Source organism: Cygnus atratus, chromosome 3 (genome assembly GCF_013377495.2).
Source record: "Cygnus atratus isolate AKBS03 ecotype Queensland, Australia chromosome 3, CAtr_DNAZoo_HiC_assembly, whole genome shotgun sequence".
In the NCBI taxonomy this organism is placed as follows: domain Eukaryota; kingdom Metazoa; phylum Chordata; class Aves; order Anseriformes; family Anatidae; genus Cygnus; species Cygnus atratus.
This window is the reverse complement of record NC_066364.1, coordinates 107,440,711-107,463,225: the sequence shown is the minus strand read 5'-3', so window position 1 is coordinate 107,463,225 and position 22,515 is coordinate 107,440,711. Positions and strand designations below refer to the sequence as shown.

Sequence of the window (22,515 nt, the reverse complement as noted above, 5' to 3'; positions counted from 1 at the left end):
ATCTAGTTCCTCTCCCAGTTTGTGTGTGTGTGTGTGTGTGTGTGTGTATGCAAATGTATGACTGTGGCCACCAGCCAACCATGCAGTGGGAAGGTGGAATCCACCTTTCCTATTGTGCATACAACAGAATCTGCCAAGGGAGAGTGAGAAATAGCTCAGAGAGATGGCAAGATACTGCAGATAAGCAAGAGCAGCTGGCACAAATGCTGCAGGGCTTGAAGCAGTTGTTATTCTCTGAGTATTTTTGTTCTACTTTTGGTGAAGGCTGATCATCCTGAGGTCCCTGAGACAGCTGTGATTGGGTATCCACACGAAATCAAAGGAGAAGGTATGTGAAAAGCAGCATCCTGACATGACACATTTATACACTACTTAATTTCTAACCTCAGCTCTGTGCTAAGTGGTGTCTAGGGAACATGAGCCAGTTGCCCTTAGGCTGACTGGCAGTACAGCCCTAAGAGGCAACGGCAGGCGTGAAAATAACTGCATGTTATTAATAACTGCTGGTTTCAGGTATTGTTCCCTTAGCTGTTTTCACACATATCGTTTACATATGGAGTAGAGCTTCATCAGAAAGGATTGTGTTCAGAGAATGGCAGCAGCTGATTCGCGTTGGCCAGCTTTAGATCCCAGTGACACTTTGGTCATCTGTGTTGTCATTGTCACTCAGACCAGTCTGGTGCGTGGACACTAAGACAAGGCTGGGCCATAGTTTTGGGGGCTGGAGTCTTGACTGCCTTTGTAACAAGGATCAATGTTTTTTTTTGTCAGTCCCTAGATTGCACCTAGGAGTGATCTGAAGCCTACCTTGGCATTCAAATGAGCATTTGTGCTCTTGGTAGTTTTGCCAGCCAGAATCTATTCTGAAGTATTCATATTTCATTTCATTTTGCTCATTTTTCTTCCAGGTGCCTTTGCTTTCATAGTGCTAAGGGAGCAGGCAGCTGATATAGACCATGTCAAAGAAGAGCTCAAAACCATAGTAGCTACCAAGATAGCAAAGTATGCTGTGCCTGACCACATTCTGGTAAGTGGGAGAGTGTAACTGGGACTGTAACTGGGATCATCTAGTTCCAACCCCCCTGCCATGGGCAGGGATACCTTCCATTAGAGGGATAAAATCCCACCAAACTGTAGAAAAAGGCCACAACCTCAACTGTCACCAACGGGCAGAGTGACACTTTCTACTAAACAGATGTTTTGCATTGATAATTATCATTGACTCCAAATCCCAAAGCAGTGGCTGTTTCTACTGCACAATTCTGACAGCTATTCAGCCTGGCCCTGAGAGTACTGATGAACTCAGGGCTCCGTTTCAAGTGTGCTCACCTTTCAGCCACTCCTTTTGTGCAGTTGGAGAGAGTGCACAAAGCTGCCCTTCAGGTGTCCCCCAAGGCCTGTCTGCATCATTTCACTCTTTGCTTGGAGGCAGTGACCAGACCACTTCTTTGAGGGGCTCTTTAGGCACACGCTGGGAAGATGGATGCCAAGATACAGGTTATAAAATGCAACAGGAGCAGGCATCTGCTGTTAAGTCCTTTTCAGGAAGCACAGCAAAGGTATTTAACACTTGTCTGGTTATGAAGGAAGCTGTGTAGGCTGACATATGATCAGGCAGCATCAGCAGACAGGAGTTATCACTGGAGTGGGAGACCCTGTGGCTGGCATGCAGTGTTGTGTGCTTTATGTTCCCGGCCTGTAAGTGGGGTTATGACTGCCTGTTTTGGTATTTTTTTTCTGAGGTTTGTGTCATCATCAATGCTTGAGATTTCAAGCATAACTAACTTTCTAGTTCAGCAGTTAACAGCTTACTCAGGGCCTGAGTCTCCAAATATCTGTGTCTCCTGCAGCACCCAACCTGAAGTTACACAGCAATGAGTAAATGAAAAACAAAGTCCACTGAGATAAGAATACATTTTATAGCGGAAGGGATTGATTCTAGGAACATTCCTTTCCTTGGACAAAAACTAATGTGCTCAATGGTTTAGTAGTTCTCAGGAGTCTCAAATGGGCTGTAGCCATGGGGTAGTGACAGGCTTAGGATTGTTCGGCCAGATTTCCTTTTAATTTCCAGCAAGACCTAGGTTCTGATACAGGTGTGTCTTTCTCTTCTCTGCAGGTGGTGAAACGTCTTCCTAAAACCCGATCTGGGAAGATCATGAGAAGACTGCTGAGGAAAGTAGTCAATGAGCAGTCAAGTAACATGGGAGATATCACCACACTTGATGATCCCAGTGTTGTCACAGAGATACTGGATGCTTACCAGAAATACAAAAAAGAGAAGAGTTCTTCATAGCAGGCAGCTTTGGAATCTCTCCCCTCTGGAAATGTGGAGGGTCTTGAATAACCAGGCAAACAACATGGTTCTCTCTTGGTGTATTCTGCAAAACTCATTTCTGTTATAGAGGAACAATATTTTCCTCTCCACAAAGTGTTTGGAGATGCCCAGAGCTAGGAATGTTCTGCAGTCTTGCACCATCAGGGAACTTCCTTTTACTGCTTTTAGGGCTGATGTAGAGCAGCCATTGGTGGTTTCCATTAGCTATGATGAAAATAATACTAGCTGAAGCAAGACGAAGTTGTTAATGTTTCTCATTTTAATGCCACTGTACAGGAAATGTTTTTATACGATACTTTTGCTTTTTTAAGAGCAGCCCTGGAATACACTCCTTCTATTTTTCCTTCAGCTTGGATATCCAAGTTCAAGTAGTTGTATTTAACTGCAACTGTGGTGCCTTTTCAGCAGTGCTGGGTATTTTACTAGATATTTCACGTGTTATTAGAGAAATGAGAAGGACATGGCTAATCTGATAATTCTCTCATGTTCTCATACCTCCTTTGGCTTTCCTCATAATGACTTGTTCATTCCACTACATTTCCAGGACTTGCCTGAGATGGTGAGCATGTGTCCCTTCATGTCACACCTAGGCAGCCCAGCAGTAGCACTTCTAGCTACAAAACTGAGCCACAAAGCCTATTCCTGGGCTCCCTGAAAGTCTTCAGTACGCTGCCAGTTGTGTAGGAGGGGGTCTGGTCCCAAGTGTTTTTACTCCGCCTTGAGAGACTGAGATCACCAACGGGGATTTTAAAGTAACTGTCCTCTTCCTCATTGGTGATGATGATTTGTGTAGTTGCCTTTGTTTTTTGAAGTCACTCTGAAATGGGGACTATGTTTACATTTCCGTCTGCTAGAGGAGCATTGGGAAATAAAATCCCGAAGTGTTCGAGAGAGGTTTGAAGCTGAGAGGGATTTGCTGGAAGGTTCATTGTGACTTGCTGAGCTCTGTGGTTTCTGGCCAAGGAATGGTTATTTTAGTCTGCTCCCAAAAGGCCTGTAACCTGGTTTGCCCCCAACAAAGGCAGGCACCCAGTAGGTTGATTCTCCTGTCAGAAGTTGTCTTATCACTTATCACTTCAACTTGTGCCCTATCATGTATGCCCCTTCCACATGCTGCTGTGCTGATCTTCCAGAGAGTTAACTGCGAGGTTGGTACATACAAACAGCACTATCCACAAAGTACAAGGAGAAGGAAGTGCCTCTTAGATGCTTTTTGGAAAGAGATGGTGATATACCAGACCAGCAACCTCAGAATAACAGGGAGCAATAGTGTTTGTCTTTCAGATGCTTTCAAAAATGCAACTAATACATTCAGAGTTTTATTTCTGAGTTCTTTGGTGTTTTATTATGAACTACCGTTCCAGCACACAGGTTCTTCTGTCAAGACTTGCAGTCCTGCCTGTCTTTCTTGTATGATAATCTGCTTAGTTTCATGGAGCTGCGTGTTTTGACCTGCCAACCCTCTGAGCAATTGGTAGAAGAGACAATTTTTGCCACAGTTCTGCAGGAGTGACTTGTTACTGAATTTGACTGGAGCAGCATTACCTTTTCATGTGGGATTGTGTACAGACAGTCTGTGCACCTAACTGGAGGCAGGAAAAGGAAATGGCTAGGTGGTCCTGTAGGACTGGGAAAGGAGCAGTGAGTTTTTTGGCCAGCAGAGATTCTGGTGCCAAATGGGGAAGCAAACTGCTTGCAGTAGGATATGTTCTCAGACTGATGTGTTGTCTCAGATCCCAGAGTTCCTCTTGAGTACACTAGCTGCATTTGCTCTTTTTTTTTTTTAATCTATTTTAAATGTCTCTAGGGACTGGATAATGCAGAGTAGGGAAGATTGTTCTTTGTTAAAATCCCCATCTTTCTAACTGCAATCCATTTTTGCTTGAGGTAAGTAGATACCCTGTGGACTTCGTGGGAAGAGGAGGATCAGAATGTTTGCTGAAGTTGACAGGATGTTAATGTTTTAGGGGACAGCCACTACATATATCCTCTACTGCCATTGCAAAAGAAAACGCCGTCTTCCTTAAGTGATTTTTCAAGTGGGAAGCAGACAGTAGTTAATGCTTTTGATAGAAAAAGTAGACTCCCTTGTTTAAACAAGTTGTCTCCACACAGTCTGAAATACAGTGTGAAGAGAGAAAAATGATCTTTGAACAAGATTGCAAGCTTTATTTTTAGTCAAGAAAGCATTTTCTATATTATGGATATAGAATCTATTTACTTGTCCTGGTAACCTGAAATTTCCATGCTAAGGCATGACCCAGTGGTCACAGATGTGGTTTAATTCATCTGAACTGTTTCACAAAAACTGGCTATGTGAGGAACAATGTGCTTTGGTGCACTGAGACATCATCCAATCCATCTGCTCAGGGAAAAGGGGAGATGGGTGCGCTCCCCCACCTGCATCCCTGCTGTCTCAACTTGCATGTGCTTAGGGACCACAGCTGTCAGGGAGGTTACGGACTGACTGTGGCTGCAGCATCCCAGTAAATCCACAGGCATGCCAGTGATGGTGTGGACTGTAATTACAAACAGGCCTCACACTGTGAACCTCTGAAGCCTCACAAGTACTTTTTGCTAAAATCACGTCAATGGCATGTGCTAGAGTAGAGTGCCACGTAGAGTGCCATCCCACACCACGATGGCCGCTCTGTTTCTTGTGATTTTTTTCTGCTGAGCCATGGTCCTTGGGATGCCATCTGCTCTGAGGTCCCCTTGGATGTTCAGAGAGAACACGTGGTGCTGTCACGCTGCTCGCATGGTGTGCTGCAGTGGACACAGCTCCTGGGCAGCCTCAGCCCCCAACCTCTCCTGGTAAAACTGCTCTTTTGGGAGTATGCCTGCATCAGCTCTTGGAGCTAACAGCCAGGGCTCAGTTCATCTAATAGCACCCTGAGGCTGGTAGAGACAGAGCTAGGCAGGACTTGGAACTGGTATTCCCTAGAAAAGGAAAACTATTGTGCTGCACTGGGTAGGCTATTTGTAGAAAGTTTTGCCAAACGGATGAAATTTTCCAGCCTGAGAACCCACCCTCATTCTTTTTCTCCATGACCTCTAACTGCAGCTGTTGCATCTTCAGTGCAAAATCTGAGTCAAGTTTTGTATTTTTGTTATTCCCTGGATGTTATGAACATCAGCACAGCTGCATGTTGACAGTGCTTTCTGCTTCCCATGCAGCTGCACCACCCCTTAGGCTTGTGGTTCAGGGAGGGGCTCAGCCTGCAGAGCTGGCACTGATGTGCTCAGTTCTTGAAATGACAGGAGAAAGAGGTCACTTGCAAAGGAATTCAGGCCTGCTGCCTTTTGAGTTGATGCTCACTAATCACTCTAAGAAGGTAATGATATACGGAATGCTTTACAGAGGGATCAAGGGACACTCTTGGGGGTAGTTGATTCATTTTTGAAAAGCAGAACTGTTGGACTCCTCTAAGCCTTTGTGCATCCGTGATTAATGCGGGGATAATTTGCCAGATTGCAATTGTAACTTTGTCAAAACAGTTTCAGAGTCAGTTTTACGTGTTGCAATTTGACGCAAAGGGCAAATGAAAACTTTCAAAAAGAGAAATAATTCCTTCCAGGGAAACAGTGCGTCTCAACAGTGCAACTGTTGTGGCAGAGTCTAGTTGAGATGTACCCTAGCCAGGCCTGTCCATCCGGTGCTTACTTTGTTCTTCCACTCAAATGTACCAGTGAAACACAACTGTGGTGCCTTTTCCCCCACTGGAGGCACAGACCATGGTTTTCTTAATTTTAGGGAAGGAAAAGCAATCTTTCCAGAGATGATGTGTTGTACAGATTAATGTTAAGCATTTCATTTTTTTTATAATCATGCTTTAAACACATTTATTATCCTTGACCAAAATAAGTTTCTCCAGTGATCTCTGTATTCGAATTGTCATTAAAAGTAATCTTTCTCTATGGGATGCGTTGGCTTTGTATCATACGTGTCTGACCTTCCATTCCTTCAAGGATCTGAGGTTTCATTCATTTATTTGGACTTGCTTTTGCTTCTCCAGCTTATTTTAGTCTGTCAGGAAGAAAGACAAAAGAGTTTGAGCTGGTGATGTGTCATCCCGTAGTCCAAATTGCTGTTTTACTTTATTGCTTTTCTCGAAACAGTAGCTCAGAGGAAATGAGTTGCTGCCAGAAAACTGCATGACAACTGAAGAAGTGGAAGAATTAGTGCTTGGTGCATGGAAGCTGCATGTCTCATGTAAATCCCGAAGTCCCAGCGCTCTGCAATTATTTTCCTGTGTGACGGAGACAGAACAATTAAGGGGAACAATTAGTTATCATTAGTTGGTATGGATGGTTTCTCTACTAATCTCCTTGATATGTCATAGAAGCATGCACAGCCTGCACAAGTAGGGAAGGGGTGAAAATGGGGTGTGTTTGGGGAAGGTGAGACACAGTGCTGTGTAGGAGCGTGTAGCTGTCCCACAGCTGAGGGAAGAAATGTGTTTCCAGGAGCCATAGGCCACTTGTAAATGCCAGGAACACGCTCTGCAGGATGCCTTGTCCATGAAAGAGCACAGAAGATTGTGTTTCACCACCAGCATACCACATGGATAACGCTACAGCTGTATTGCAGGGACGGACACCGAACATCCTCATTAGCCACTACTTGGGTTACCTCCAGCAGCTGCTTCTGGAAGGCTTCCCACTCCACGCTCAGTCTTGCAGCCCTCTGGCAAGCGTCTCCTACAAGTCCCGGGAAGGGCAAGATAAAAAGGCAGGTGCCCACCGCCTGTGCTTTGCTGCTGCAGCTTTCCTGGTCATTTATTTATCGGGAATTGGTAAAATGGAGACTGTTTTCCAGCCTAACACAATTATATTCAGGAGCTGTCTCTGTCGCCAGCTAAAGCCGCAGCAACTTATTTCAGTAACAAGCTTCTGCTTTTAAACAAGGCTGGTACATAATACCCATTTTCAGCTCAGAAATGGAAGAATTCTGGATGGGGTTATTTCCAAGAGAGTCTAGAAGCTTATAGCAGTGAGCTTGGACCTGCTCCGTCATGGATAGGAGGATGTGGGGATGTTAAATCAGTTTTGGAGCTGGGGGAGAGCTTGGGGAGCACTTTCTCTCTCATATCCCTCCTGCTCGGTTTCCCAGTGCCCCCTGGTGGATAACGGGGCACCCTTGGGCGCTGGGGGGCTCCCCGCTGGAGGCCCGGCGGGGATGCGCTGAGCCGGGACCCAGCCTCGCTTGGGAGGGAGCCCGGGGCCTCGCCGGGAGGCTCCCGGAGACCCCGGGGTGGCGACCAGACACCGGCCCCGGGGCGACCGAGCACGCAGGCGCCGCCGAAGCTGGGGGCCGAGCCGGCTGGGCGGGCCCGGGGGCGGGCCGGGGCCGGGGCCGGGGCCGGGGAGGATGAATGAGGCCGAGGGGCTGCGGCAGCGCCGGCCGCTCCGCCCGCAGGTCATCACCGAGGACAGCCCGGCGCAGGAGGCCAAGGAGGGCAGGTGGGGCTGGGGGGGGACTGGGGAAAAATCCGGCCGGGAGCCGAGAGCCGAGGCCCAGGTGCGCGGCCTCCGGGGGTGGAAGCGGCCGCCCCCGGCCCAGCTGAGCCCAGGTCCCTCGGGGACCCGGCCCCAGGCTCCCCCGGGCTCCTCTGAGGGGCTTGGGCAGGGCTGGGTTTCCTGGCAAGTAATGGCTTAGGGGGTGCCTGCTTTTTGGCTTTTTTTTCTGGCTTTTTGGCTTTTTTTCCCCTCCTCTCCACTGGGCTGGTTTAAACGCAGTTTGTGTTCAGCTAGTGAAGCAATACCGGTTACCCCATTGCGGCTCGTGCAGATGTTTGCGGGTGTGTTTGAGCATTGTGTAACTGGTTAGTTGCGGTTTGGGAACGGCTGCAAGAGGAGGCTGTGGTTTAAAGAGTAGCCTGCACGTGTTTCAGGTGCAATACCCTTGTGAACACTTCATTTGCTCTGTGGCGAGGTTCAAAGTTCCGCTCGTAGTTTTCCGCGTAGGAGTTCTGTACGAAGTTGGCTTTGCTGTAACCTCGGGCAGTAGTTGCAATAAGAAAGCAGGGTTTGGGCCCCGCTGAATGACCTGAGTGACGGCTAGCACTGCTTTGGCTCACCATGTCTCCTCCTGTTCAAGCACCTCGCAGGTTCTCCTCTCTGCCCTTCGGGGCCATCAGGGCGAGGGAGGGGCTTTTGGCTGTGCGGTGACCTGCACGCACAGACCCTGTTCCTGAAGGAAGCCACCAGCATCAATCAGCAGGTCTTCCTGGCTTCACCCTCTCTTGCTAACTTTTCTCAAATCAGTTGTGTTTCTAGGACTCCAGCAGCGATCCAGAGTATCCATCACCCCAGCAGTTCCTCAAGAGGATGAGGCGGCCCAGGTTTGCTGGCTGTGGTGACCTCTGGTGTCTTCTTGTCAGCCTGCTGTCTACAAGAGCTGGTGCAACAGCTTCTCCTCTTTGGTCTTCGGTGCCAACTGACTTACTGTTATTATACCCGGAGCTCTGGGAAGTTGTATCCTTGAGATTTGTGGCTGGAGTCCATGCGAGTTTAATTTTCAGAGACGCAGTTACCTAAGGATCTCCATTTTGTTTATCAGTGTTAGTAAACTAACTTCAGTGTTTCTTTCTAGTGACCAGTCCCTGACATGCAGTTGTCTGTATTCTGTATTGGGTATGTTTTGTTTGTTTGCTTTTACAGTGATCCTGAGCATCTGACTTCTCAAGTGTTTGCTTTTGTTTGTTTGCTTTTCTTTAAATTTTTGTGGTTTCAGCAGGATCTAAAGTAGGTCTTGCAGTTTGCAGGCTTGGAGTGTGAGTTTGCATGTCACTTCGTTCTTCCTGCCTCTTTCCTTTATTGTCAATTCCTTGCAAGTTTTAGTGAGGCTCAGAAATATGACCTTTACTTATATCATGCTTTCAGGAGCTTTAATTAAGTTGGCTTTAGCAGATGAGTTCCCATTCATCTTTATTAGCTTCCTGTTGCGTGAGCTGTTCTCAGCTGTCACAAAGATGCTTAGGTGACTGCTGACAGCACTTTTAATCTTACAGCATTGAGCCATCATCTTTTGAAGGACAGTGGAAGGACAAGGCTGACAGCTGAAGTCTTTGTGTAAACCTGGGGGCTCCCTTATCTCTCTTCTACTCTCTCCTTTCCAAATCCAAAGGGAAAAAGACTGGAATGCTGCTTCCCTGAGACACGTAGTGTTAGAAAAGATAGCGCTGAAATCTGGTGGTTCATTGCAAGGTCAGCCTGGCCCTAGGGAATTATGGAGAGGTCAGTCAGTGTGGATGAGAAAGCTTATTTGAAGCAGTTTCCATATCTGCTCATGTCATCTTGGATGGAGACAGGCTGACTGCTATAACGCTGCTGAAGTGCACAAAGGGGATGCTGCGCTCTTGAATGTGAGAAATAAAATTGATTTTTAAGTATGTCTGTGAGCAGGACCCAAGCAGGGTTTGCTGGCGGTGCATCCTCGGACTGGTCACCTCGTCACAGCCTAGGTCTGGGCCTAGCTCTGTCCTTTCTCTCCCAGCAGGTAACCCCAAAGGTTACCTTCAGGCTGATACCAGTGCTGCATGTACATGCTTTTAGCTCTCCAGCTGTGGTATTTGTGCTCTGGGCAATAGTACCTGGTTTGTACTGCCTGGATGATTGGCTGGTGAAAGACAGCACAGTGGAAATGGTCCAAGGATTAATGCAGAGCGATTGGGTACTGTTGGCCTTCATTTGTTTCATACTGCAAAGAGACTGGCTGGCTGTGCCAGTGAATATTTGAGAGTAGCTAAGTTTGTGGGAGCTGCTTTCCTAGTCCAAGGCTAGGATTTATTGACCGTGGCTTTGTGCTTGTTTCTGTAAATGCCTGATTGAGGCTTCTGAGCTTGATGAGAGCAAAATGTTTATTTCCTGTGAAAAAACAGTTTTTTCTGTTTTGTTGTGTGTTAGTAAATGGAAGATGCTTAATTTCTTTTGCATGCTGGGGTCAAGTTTTGAACCAGTTTTCGCTAAGTCAGGGAAGGATTCAATTAATCTCCTCTAATTTTTGTTGTATTAGTTGCTTGAACTTTTCCATCTAAAACTTGTACCTAGCTAATTTCCATTATTTGAAAGATTCTGAAGGTGTAAGTTTAACTTTGTGCTGGGATAGAAACTGCTGTCAAAACTTTAATTCAAGTAAATAAAAATCACAGATTAGTGGTTTTCAGTCAGCTGTAACTTGTAGCCTGCATGAAACCTGTATGTGATACTACTCTCATACTATGCTGTTGTGTTGAGGCTGGATGAATGTCCCTTTCTCTTATATTAACCCAGTCAAAGTGGGCCTTTGATGGTATTTAAGATGGTGGTTGAGCAAAAGTATTTGCGCTTCTGTTTGTAAAGAAAACAGGCTGTTATATATATATATATATATATTTATATAAATATTAGATCTTAAAACAGCTTAGCATGTTAATCTTATTTCTTGTCTGTTTTTGGCAGTACTTACAGCAGCAAGGTGTTCCGTGTTACCTTCTTGACTTTGGCTGCATCTCTAACTGTGCCCCTGCTTGGAGCAACTGTTCTGCTGGATTGTCCTATAGACCCTCAGCCCATAAGGTAAGTTGTTGCTTTGTTTTGAAGGAGATATACTACTTGTATGTGTTCTGCTTTTTTGGAACAAACGAGTCCACAGAGTAAAGTGATTCTAACTGAATCGAGAAACTGGGGAGTGATTGCAGTATTATCCAGTGCTATGGCTTGCTTCGCATACCCAGTCTGTTTCTGAGTCATCTTGTGTGGTTGCGTGTCAGTACTGATCGGAGAGTTGCTGAATTACTTTGATTGTTAATCTAGAAAATGTTTTTCCTGCTGTCCAAGCTGTCAGCAGAGCTTGTTGTTACTTACATGTGCTCCTGTCTTCAGGGAGAAAAGAACTGCACTTTGACTAGGGACCAACCTGTACAGTTGTACCAGAGCTGTACCTGTTTCTGTCAAAGAAAGACTGTTCATCTCAAGATGTAAACTGAAACTGAAGCCTGACTGGGTTGATTCGGTGCTTCGTACCAGCTGAACCATGCGATGATGTTATATATAAATGCAGATCTCATAAAGCAAACGCTTCTAGGTGATTTCTGCCCTGAAACATCTGAATCAATGTCTGTGTCAAATGTGGAATGTAACATTGAGTAAGCTACATGAGAAGATGAAACGTGTGTTGAGAGAAGTTGCATGTGCAACACTGACTGCTGGTGTAGTCAGGCTGTTTAGTGCTTCTGGCAGTTGAAGTAAGTGAAAATGCTCAGTCGGCTAAATATTTATGATCAATGCGATAATTCCTTACTGAAAAGGAAAAACAACACTGTAAATATCTCTAGAGTTGAAAGAAACTGTTAATGTGCTCGTAGTACTTATGAGTCTTGCCAATAAGCTATTAGCCATAAGCTGCCTGATTGCAAATCTTAATGAAATGCTTTCTCCTGTGGTTGGGTTTAACAAAGTATTCTCTGAAATACATTGCAACTAAACAATTTCGAAAGCCAACAGGATATGTCTATAAAACTTTTCTTATTACATTGTTCTCATCTAATTCTTGTCCAGGATAACAGTATTCTGCATGCTTACATATCTTGCTTGAGTCTATTTTACAGCTATTCTTCTTGTCCAAATCACTGGCTTGTATTGCTTCACGTTCTTAATTAGCTGTTTAGCTTCACTGCAAGGAGTGATTTTGGTCTGTACACCACAGGATAATTCTGTGTGATGTTTATGAAGTGCTTTGAAACAGCTGAAGTAGATGCTGTTTGAAGCAATCCCTTCAGTGAAAGAACACACAGAAATTCTGTTCACCAATGATGATGTTATTCCGGTAAGCCACTGGAAAAAATGAGGGATGGGGGCATGGGAAGCAGATGAGATCTGCAAAACTCTGCATGAAATTTCTGCAACTCTGATTTATTCAGAGTTCTTTCTCCTTAAGGCTGTCTTAGATAATACCGATCCTGGGGAGGATTTTCTGCTTGAAAACGTAACTGTCCAAAGTTCCCAGCAAATGAGTTCCTTATCTGGAGCAGCTGTTATCTTCATCTGAAACATCTGATGCTTGGAAGAAGGCATGGAAAACCAATTTGTGATAGCACTGTGCAGGCAACTTTGCTGCAAATCTAGGGTGGACAGGAGCAAGTAATTCAATTGGCTTTGTTGTCGCAGTAAAATAGACTGAAGGGAAGGTTTGCTGTCTGTAACCAGGCAGATAAAGTATGTGTTTTTCTCTCTTTTTGCATTATTTGTATTGTACGCCTGTTCTCTTCAATTGTCATAGCTTTTACAGTTTGCAGTTTCAGCTGACTTTTTCCCCCTAATTGCTGAAGTTCTACAAATGTCAGTTACGTTCACCACATGAACAGTATGGTTGCAGCGTAGCTTGTGCTGAAGATGTCTTGGATCCTGTGAACCTGGGCACGTTTTGAAGTCAAACTTTGTCTTTTTAAGTTTCTACAGGTGGAAGGCATTTGCTTGTGGTCATATAGGGAGTTATTTACATTAAAAAATCAAAAATTATTTCAAAGCTTGACCCTGGGAGCTTTAGCACGCTATTGTGAATGAGCACTTAATGAGCTTACCACTGTGGGCAAGTATGCAGCCTTAGCAGAGGCTTGAAATCCTTAACTCATGGAGACTGTGGCAGTGTGTGTGTTTTTAAGAACCTAAAACACTGGAATATATTTGTGTTTATTAGCACAATTAGAGCTGTATTTGGAGCACGGTGCTTTGTAGCCCGTTAAGTGAGTTGAAGCTGTGTATGCATCTTGCTCCTAGCTTTCTTCATATTTCTGTAGTTGATTAGAACTCTGTCTGACTTGAACCTGGCTATTTATGTGAATAAGGGCTTTCAAGACTGGACCTTATTCTATTATTTTTAGTTTCAGTTCAATTCTCTTTATGCACAACTTAATCCTTTGAGCTGGTCTTTCTCTATGGGAATGCATTGAAGTTATGAACCAGAATACATCTTTCAATTTTGTATGAAAGCATGCATGTTGAGTGCTTAAAGTACTGGAACACTTTTTTCACTATTTGTTAATTAATAGTTAATTTTTTTTCCCTTGTTGAAAATGTTACCTGGTGTCAGATCTGGGTGTATTGTAAAATGTCAGGCTTTTAAGTTCTAAAACTGTTTTGGTTAGGAACTTGCATTTATCTTTCTAGGAAGAATAATTTTATATGTGATATAAATATATATAGATAAATAAAATAATATGGTACAAACAACTTATTCAGCTGAGTAAGAAAAGAGTAGCTCTTTTGTGTTGTGGCAAAGCTGAAGCCTTTGCCTTTGTGTAAGGAAGACGAACTGGGAATGTGTTGTTGGACTTAAAGCAGTTTTCCAGACATGTCTTAAGAATACGTGAGTTCACCTTTTCTTTTCACATCAGCAGAACCAGAAAAGTTTGATCCCTGATGAACAAGAGTTGTTTTTTCCAGCTCGCCAGCCGTATTTTCTCTTTTGAAATATGCTGTATGTGAAGCATAGGTCACGTTTGCAGGAGTTGGTAAACTAGGAAAAAAAATGATCCAACTTGTTGCTCAAGTGTGTTTGCAGATTGGTGCAAAGGGTCACGAGGTCTGTTCTGTTTTTGCAGTTTGAAGGAACCTCCCCTCCTGACGGGTGTTCTAGAGCCCAATAGCAAGTTACAGAAAGCTGAGCGGCTATGGGAGAATCAGCTTGTTGGACCTGAATCCATCGTCAATATTGGTGGTAAGCACTGACAAAAGCTGCTCAGTAGGCGTATCTTTTATTTTGTTTTTGCTGTATCTTCTAATGAATTAGTAGAATGTTTGTATATGTATTTTCCCCAGCAAGAAAGCACTCTGAAGTTCCTTCCTCAAGTTACAGTTTTGTTACCTAGTTTTGTCAGTCTCATCAGAAACTGCTTAGGAAACCTTCTTGCTTGTGACAACTGAGCTATAAGTGAAATGAACAACCTGACTGGGAGTAAATTTTGTATGAATAAAAGTTGAAGTCCTGTTCCCTTTAAGAAATATAATTAGCAAAACTTAAATTAGAGATGGAAAAGCCCAATACAATAGTCACTTGCCACTTAATCTGGATGTGTGGAAAAGTTTACATGCTGTCTGTATTCAGTGCATCTGTCGCATGGCTTGGCATGAATACAGTAATTTAACAATGCTTTTGTTTTGGGTGGATGTTAGGTTGCTATGTTTTTTGTAATTCTTCTTCAAAACAGATGCAATGTGGGCATTGGCAGTTTAAACCCCTTCAGTAGTTCTCAGCAGCCTGTGGGAACTGTGTCAGAATTAGAAGTTTTGTCTAGTCAGCCTCTCCTTGAAAAGAAATAAGATGGAAGCAGTACCTGGGTATGTTTTGTGGTGATGTAGAAATCTGCTAGCAGGGATCAGTTCGATGACTAGGACTAGTCATTAAGTGGTTATGATGGTTTTTAGCTGAGGAGTGGGGCCATTTATGGGTGAAAATCTTTATATCCATCTGCTAACTCCTAAGGCTTGAATCCTTCCTCTCCTTTTTGAGTAGGAAGAAATCTAACCAAGTGCTTTTATTTGCTTTCATCATTTTCCCCTTTCCCTATTTACTCTTGTTCCCTGACTGAAGAGGAAAACTTCACAGTGTCTTAAACACGATTTCTACTTTGTGCTAATATTTCTGTCCCATAGAAGGATGTTTGCCACTGTGGATTTGCGATCAAGTTAGTCACACTGGTTGCTTTTACAGATGTGCTATTTACTGGGACAGCTGATGGGAAGATTCTTAAAATTGAAGATGGAGTTATACAAACAATAGCCAGAATTGGCCATGGTCCTTGTGGTAAGTGACAGCTCCTTTGACAATATCTGAGAATCAGGATCAGGACTTGTGTTGATTAACTTGTTGTTCTGTCTGGATTGCTCATGCAAGTGCATGTCTTCTTCTGTAGAGATTTTTTTTGTGTCATGGCTAAAAGGCCTGAACTCTAATAAGACTGTGGCATGGATGACCTGTCAGTAGAATATCCTGCATCTTAACACCAGGAAGAAGATGAGGTTGCAGTGCATCACAAATAACATTCCTGTCCCTGTTAGTCCATCTAGAAATAGCACGTATCCCAAACAAGAAAAAAATGGGCTGCAACCTGGCCTAACATTTATGGGACCTGAAGTCAGCAAGATTCTGAGGTGAAGGGCCACCCATATAAACTGAGGACTCCTAGACAAGTGTGAGCGAGTGAACTCTGAGATAATGTGAGAGTGGATAAAATCAACTTATCTGGAGATTTTGTAAATAAATGTCACCTTCCTTCTCTAGAATTTTGCCTTGCATTTTATTGTACCAATTTCCCTTCTTCTGTTTGTAGGCACAGTGTGGGGGCTGTGTCTGCAGTTACTTCTTGTTGAATTCCACACCTCTCTCCAAACCACTTACTTGCTTCACTTAATGAGTTTTCTGCACGTGAGTGAGAACAGCTGGTAGTAGCTTCTTTATTAGTGTTTATTAATAACTTGAGTGTCTGCAGCCCTATGCTGGTCACTGGTTAGGCAGAGGCTGTGGTGGAATTGTTGCTGTCCTTCTGTGGCTCTCATGAACATACTCAGCATTTTAGGTATTTTATGTGGCTGTTCACAAGATGAGGCTCTGGATGGATCTGGAAGCACCATTTTGGCTGCCCAACAAGTAGGCAGGCCTGTTGACAGCCTTGGGGCCAAAAGAAACCAAAGTCTGCTGCCAGCTGTTACAGAGCTGGACTTTGAGCTTCTGGGGCCCCAAGCAATGCTTGGGGCAGCTGTTAGCTGCTTAGTAGCCTGACAAATGATAGGATTATCTCTAGACTGATCAAAACATGGGAATATCTGTTTCACTCGCACCTAGGCAAGTAAGAATCATTTCTTTAATGAATATATGTATGGTACAGGCCACGGTCTTGTTAACCTATAGTTGAACCTAATGTGGATAGACTGAATGCCTTGTATTTATTTGTGTTTGGAAAACCATTTAAAAATTGTTTCCGAAGGAACCCGTGAAGATGAGCCAACTTGTGGACGACCACTTGGCATCAGAGTGGGACCAAATAACACCCTTTTTGTGGCAGATGCTTATTATGGGCTCTATGAAGTTAATCCTGGCACAGGTATGACTTTTGTGCTCAGCAGTTCTCTTTCACTGACAAATCTGGTCATCATTTGGAGTTTTACCAGACACTAGGCTTAACAGCAGCTGACTTTTCTTTAGAGTGGTTTGGAGCTGTCTGTGTGAAACATGCCATGCAAGAACATGACATTTATTTTCCTGTAGCAATCAGTTTCTCTCAGTATCTGTCTAGATCAGTGTTACCAGTTGCTTATCTTCTGGTGATCTGTGCTTTTGACTGTCAACATGGGTACCTCAGGATTCATAACCTCTGTGTAGTTGCTTTAGTTTTCTTAAAGGTAAAAAAAAATAATCTGTTGTTACATAAGCTATTTGCCATGTTTGGTGTACTCATTTCTGCCTTAATCTTACTCTGTGTTAGTGAAAAGCTCTTCTCTGTAACCCCAATCTGCAGAGGGTGAAGAAAGTTGTAGTTTGTGTGGCTGAAGATCAAGCTGCTTGCTCCTGCTGAGAAAGGCACTGCTGCTTTGTGCCCTTCATTGCATGTCCCTGAGCCAGGTCTCGGTTTCAGGAGCTGTGTTATCAAAAACCTGTGGTTTGCTTTCTCACAGGGTTGACTTTTTTTGACAGTTTACATCTCCACATTGGCTGTGGGTGGGGAGGGGGAGGCTGTCCAAATGCCAAGTCAGATGTATTGGAAGGGCTTAGACTGGGGGGTTTGGGAGAGCGTAATCAAGGTCTCACCTTCAGATGGTAGACAGCTACCATATTAGCTCTGTCATGTCAAAAACAAACAAACAAAAAAACAAACACCCATGCCCAAAGATGACTTTAATAGATTTTGGTCAATTTTTAGAGGTTTGATCATCATAATTTATCTGGTGATGTGCCAACTGTGGCAGAGCAGTTTAATGAACTTGCTAATGTTTTAGTGTATAAAAAGTACTCCTCTTTGTTCCTGTAGATTGATGGGAAAAGAGAGAGTAGTGATTGGCTTGCCTGAATTCTTTTACAAGTCTGGGACCTGAATTTCCATTTGGTTTAACATGAGCTTCACAAACACGAGAAGTCTGGCGCATATCAACAGGAAACATCTACTGTTTCAGCTTTTCTGAGTAGTATTTTCTCCTTGTCATTTACATTGTGTTGAGTTGTTCCATTACAACACAAAACCTTATTACTGAACAGGGGCAAGAATGGAAAAAAAATGTGCTATGCTTGCTAAATTTCTATTAATATTTAACTCATTTCCAAGGTAGGACATATAAAAGCTGGTCTTACATGTCTGTTTTTTTCTTTAACCAGGTGAAACAAAAATGCTTGTGTCAACCACAACGCCGATTGAAGGTCAGAAGCTGTCATTTGTGAATGACCTCACAGTGACCCGGGATGGCAGGAAAATCTACTTCACCGACTCCAGTAGCAAATGGCAGAGACGGGACTACTTACTCTTGATTATGGAAGGCACAGATGATGGGCGGCAAGTATCCCTTCCCTGTGGCCTTTAACTTAATTTAAGCTCATCCGTAGGAATGGGCTTGGCTGCTTCCTTGGTCTCCAAGTTTTTATTTCTATGAATTACTTGTGTAAGCACTGCACTGCCCAGGAGAGGGCTGAAGAATGTGTGGATGGTGCTGATGAGACCTGCAGCGAAGTGAGTGAGATTCCTTTCCTTCCTTTTAGAGGACTGGAATGGAACATCGCTTTTAAAAGGGAAGGTGTTAGCATTATGTTCTACCTATTTCTTTTGTGAATAGGCTACTTGTGATTGGCACTAATGTTTTTTCTGTGTTCATAAGCAAGCGTTTCCTGACTATTCTTCCTCTTTAATGTATGTGAAGCGCATGCAAGCGGGAGGTAAAATATGTGGAGAATGAAAGCAAGATGAGTAAATATATTTTCACTCACAAACATGTATAATGCTTTCTTTTTAGCCTCCTTGAATATGACACAGTAACAAAAGAAGTGAAAGTCTTAATGGTGGGACTGAGGTTTCCCAATGGAGTCCAGCTCTCTCCTGCAGAAGACTTTGTCCTGGTGCAGGAGACAACCATGGCTAGAATCAGGAGGTGAGTGGGACTTCATTGTAATTGTTGATACTCTCTATTTAAAGATAAAATGACTGAGCTGAATGACCCAAAAACCTCCTACACTCTGTCCATGGCTAGTTATCAACGGCAAAGATGACTTTCCTCAATACATTTTTTTTTTTTTTTTTTTTTTACTTACACTGGAAACACTGCACTGCTTAATCCTGGGCTCCTTGAGCACAGTGGAGTAAGCTGACTTTTTCTGAGGGAGAAGAACATGTCTATGTTTAATTTCCCTGAGCTAAACTAAGGAAACGTTAAAGTTATTTTTAAGTGAATTCCTTTTTAGACGTGTATTTATTAATTGGACTGCTTGAGTTAAGATTTCCTGATCTTACTATTTATAACTTTCAGATATTATGTGTCTGGGTTGATGAAAGGTGGAGCAGATATGTTTGTTGAGAACATGCCTGGTCTTCCAGATAATATCAGATTAAGCAGCTCTGGAGGATATTGGGTAGCTATGGCAGCTGTCCGTCCCAATCCTGGATTTTCTATGTTCGATTTTTTGTCTGAAAAACCGTGGATCAAACGGATGATATTTAAGGTAAGAAAAAAAAATCACTTTTAGTATAGGCATGGAAGTGATAAATACTTGTTTGTCTTGATCCTTCCTCCTCTTAGGAAGATTTTAAATATATATATTAGTGTTGTGATTGAAACTGTTGTGGTTGTCGCCAGGTAGAGCAGTCTGTGTAAACTCACGTTTACCTCTCTGAGTAGGAGGTACACGTCTCTAAGTTGCCATCCACCTTGATCTCAGAAGAGAAAGGGGGATTCTCTGCCCTAGTCATGCAGCAATACAGGATCTGTATTTGGATATATGAAGACTCCACCTTTATACCTGAAGTGTCTAAGCTACTTATTGCCAGGTGTTTGGAGAGCATTTGGGAAATCTCGTCTGTTCTAATGACTGCCCTAGGCATCCTAGAAGACAGTGTGTGTTACATATGCTGCTAGGTGACGCTTTGTTCTGACTTGATGTGCCTGTTATGTCACACAATCATTTGAGATAAGGAATAGCAAAAATAATGTATTCTGTGAAGGACATCTGACGCTAAAGAAATGGAATGGTTCTCTTTACAAAATACAAAGACTTGAAAATACTTCTCAAAAAAAAAAAAAAAAAAAAAAAAACAAAAACAAATCAACAGGCAGCACTTGGCTCAAATGGCACTTCCATCCGAAATGAATTCTTATCTGTGCTGTGCTGTCTCTGTAAAACCTGCTGTTTTTTCCTGGTGCAGTGCAGGATCCTTAACAGAGTAATGCTACAGGGAGCAGTGCATGATGTCAGCTGCACCAGAACAAGCCGCTGCTTCCTGTGAGGACATTCAGTCAGCCTAGTATCAGCGTACATTTCTGCTGGTCATTCCTTTAAAGTTGACTTATTTTTCTCCTCAGATGTTAATGTGTAAAGCCTATATAATAGAGTTTACTCAAAAAGGGTGCTTTTGTTCTTAGCTGCTTTCTTGAAGGAGTGTGGGATGGTCTTTAACTGTGTGTCTGACTTCTAATTATGTACAACAAAATCTTCCGTTAACTTTCTTTTTTTTCTTTTCTTCATAGTTGCTGAGTCAGGAAACTGTGGCCAAGTTTTTGCCCAAGCGTAGCCTTGTTGTTGAACTTAGTGAGACAGGGTCCTACAAAAGAAGCTTTCATGATCCTACTGGAATGACAGTAGCTTATGTTAGCGACGTACATGAACACGACGGATATCTCTACCTGGGCTCCTTCCGGTCTCCATTTATTTGCAGACTTAATCTTCAGCACGTTTAACTGTCCATATATGATAAAGTGCCACTGTCCTGTAATGCTCTAGAGGTACGAAGGAAGCATGTGTTTTAAACAGTGTGACCAAGGAGGAAAAATGAAGACAGCCTGTTAGTGTGTGCAGTAGCACTGTTCTGCTGCCGTATGAAAACGTACAGCTTGCTGTATCTGTCCTCTTCATGGTTTGACTGCTCTCGCTTTGGAGTTGGCATGCATATTAATGTACGGTGGGGCATCTTCGTACGGTTATATGCTCACACAAAATTGATTGCTTTTACAAACCCAACCCTGTTTTGGAGTTTTTCTTAAAAAGACATCATCTGTCACCCTTAATGCAACTGTACGTCTTCCTTACGCTGGAAGGATTTATGATGTATGGAATTTAATCGTGTATGATTTGGGTTGAAGAGGGTGTCTTGCACGTGTTTGTTTTAAAGCCAACTGTTTAGGATTGATTACGCTGCATGTTCTAATGTCATCCCATGGTGCTGTGGTAGAGACAGCAACATCCAGAACGTGCCTAGAAATATAGTTATACCATTCAGGTTTCTTCAATTCCAGCCTGTGTAATCAACATCAGAAACTGCAGTAAACAGTTAATCAACATGAAGAATCTAATTTGATCATTATCTGTGGATTCCTGTGTGTTTGTTTGTTTTTTTTATAGCATTGTAGTTGAGTGATGAATGGAAGTTGCATTTTCAATGTTATTAAAGACTAGTTCCAGTGGGTTTAAAGTGGGTCACTTAGAGTATTACCTCCATGTTTATCAGGTCCGGTAAGTGTCCTGTTCATTACGTAGGTGGCCGTTTCTGAGGGGCATGGGAGGGAAGGGAATCCTCTTCAGCATGCTTTTTATGGAGAAGAGGGGAAGGTTTTGGTGAAGGTCCTTATGTGAGGGTGGATATGGACTGGAATGTCCTGTGTAAAATCTAATAATAGTGGGTGAGGAAGGCTTTGGAGGAAAATCTTGAAATGGGGTAGTAGCTCATGGATGCTTCCTGGCATTTCCAGAGGATATTATGTACTTCCTGCATTGACAGATAGTCTGGTGAATCCAAGAAATGATTTTCTTACAAGCACTGCAAAGGAAATGCTGTTCAGTTTACACTTTCATTAATTTTTTTTCCCCACCTTATATAGGAATTTCATGGTGTTACTTTAGCAGCTGTGTGATTTTAGTGCATTGATTCCTGTTCCGGGACTGAAGATTACTGCTTGTTCTCTTTCTGCCACTGGGTGATAGTCAAACATAGACTAACTCTGTTGCTCCGTTTTCTCACCTTTGAAAAGGAAATAACCAAGATTTGCTTATGTATAAAGAAAAGTACCAGAGAAACGGAAGATGATGTTTAACGTGTCATCTGCTTTCACTGGCTTCCATTTGCATATCCCTCCTGTAACAGAGACAGGCACAGAAGGTGATTGCTTTCTGTCAGAGCTCTGTCACTTCGTGCTGTGTTACTACAGACTGCAGCAGCCCTGTGGCAGGTAGCAGATGGGTGCTGGATCAGGGTGACTTGCTCCCATACAGGCTAGGGGCTGGTCACGCTCACCAGCCCTTTTGCTTATTCCAGTGGCTACTGGATTTGGGAGGAAGCTCAGTAAGAGGAAAAAGAAGCCTGGCAGATGAGTTGCTGAAGGCTTTAGCCTTTGGTCTGGCTGAGCCCTTTCTTAATTACTTGTGGAAAGAGAATTGAGTGATTCTGTGGCAAGTGAAAGGCTGAGAAGTGTGACCTGCCTGATGGACTCGTGCTATGGGAACGCTGAAGAAGGGCTGCGAATGGGACACTCGTGCACCATCTCTTCCTGGAAAAAAGGCAGGCTGTTTAAGGAGCAGCTGGCTTGCGCTGTTCTGCTAGCCCTTGTTAGCCTATTTTTCTGTCTCATGGGACATGAGGATTGAACTTGGTGAGAGCTTTTAAATCAGGGGTGCAAGAGCAAGGTTGCTGTGGGGCTTGTTTCAGGTTAGTGCTTTGGTGGCCTTGAGGCAAGCACGGCTTTGTCTGTTTTTGCGAAGTTAGCTCTAGTGCTTGCAAAAGTATCTAACTGAATAACTTGTGCTGTCTTTTGTAGGGAAATGGACCTCGGTTGTTTAGACATGCCACACGTAATAGCTTTTGTGCAACCGATTCCCTTTTAAGATTGCCTTGAGCACTTGGGATCCATGTTGGCCACTGCATCTCAGGGAAGTTCAGTTCCTTCCTCTCCTTGCTGGTTGGCGGTACAGGTTTTTTGCTGGCTGGACCTCTCCAGCTGGGCAGAGTGGGCCT

At 43.5% G+C, this 22,515-nt stretch overlaps 2 protein-coding genes across 5 annotated transcripts in view; both read left to right on the top strand.

Moving 5' to 3' along the window:
- ACSS1 (acyl-CoA synthetase short chain family member 1) overlaps window positions 1-6,254 on the top strand; it is a 39,023-nt gene extending 32,769 nt beyond the window's left edge. The window contains exons 12-14 of the mRNA XM_035565008.2: window positions 265-328; window positions 909-1,027; window positions 2,120-6,254. Of these exons, the coding sequence (XP_035420901.1) occupies window positions 265-328; window positions 909-1,027; window positions 2,120-2,296 (360 nt within the window). The 3' untranslated portion in view covers window positions 2,297-6,254. The remainder of the gene's footprint in view (window positions 1-264; window positions 329-908; window positions 1,028-2,119) is intronic.
- A 1,425-nt stretch (window positions 6,255-7,679) lies between these two features.
- On the top strand, window positions 7,680-20,871 carry APMAP (adipocyte plasma membrane associated protein). Of its 4 annotated transcripts, none has more exons than XM_035565020.2 (9): window positions 7,680-7,801; window positions 10,781-10,897; window positions 13,921-14,036; window positions 15,030-15,122; window positions 16,303-16,419; window positions 17,685-17,859; window positions 18,314-18,448; window positions 18,824-19,016; window positions 20,039-20,871. In XM_035565020.2, the coding sequence occupies exons 1-9, from the start codon at window positions 7,710-7,712 to the stop codon at window positions 20,246-20,248; spliced, it is 1,248 nt and encodes a 415-aa protein (XP_035420913.1). In that variant the 5' UTR covers window positions 7,680-7,709; the 3' UTR covers window positions 20,249-20,871. The 4 variants fall into 4 exon arrangements, with proteins under 4 accessions (XP_035420913.1, XP_050566055.1, XP_050566054.1 ...); XM_050710098.1 differs by lacking the exon at window positions 7,680-7,801 and adding an exon at window positions 8,616-8,682; XM_050710097.1 differs by lacking the exon at window positions 7,680-7,801 and adding an exon at window positions 8,934-8,974.
- The last annotated feature ends 1,644 nt before the right edge of the window (window positions 20,872-22,515 follow it).

What these genes read in the sequence shown, in the direction of transcription:
- APMAP (XM_035565020.2), top strand. Translation starts at nt 7,710, where the DNA reads ATGAATGAGGCCGAGGGGCTGCGGCAGCGCCGGCCGCTCCGCCCGCAG. An exon ending in TGAAGTTAATCCTGGCACAG is followed by an intron (nt 16,420 to 17,684) that starts GTATGACTTTTG and finishes TTCTTTAACCAG; the next exon opens with GTGAAACAAAAATGCTTGTG. An exon ending in TCAAACGGATGATATTTAAG is followed by an intron (nt 19,017 to 20,038) that starts GTAAGAAAAAAA and finishes TTTTCTTCATAG; the next exon opens with TTGCTGAGTCAGGAAACTGT.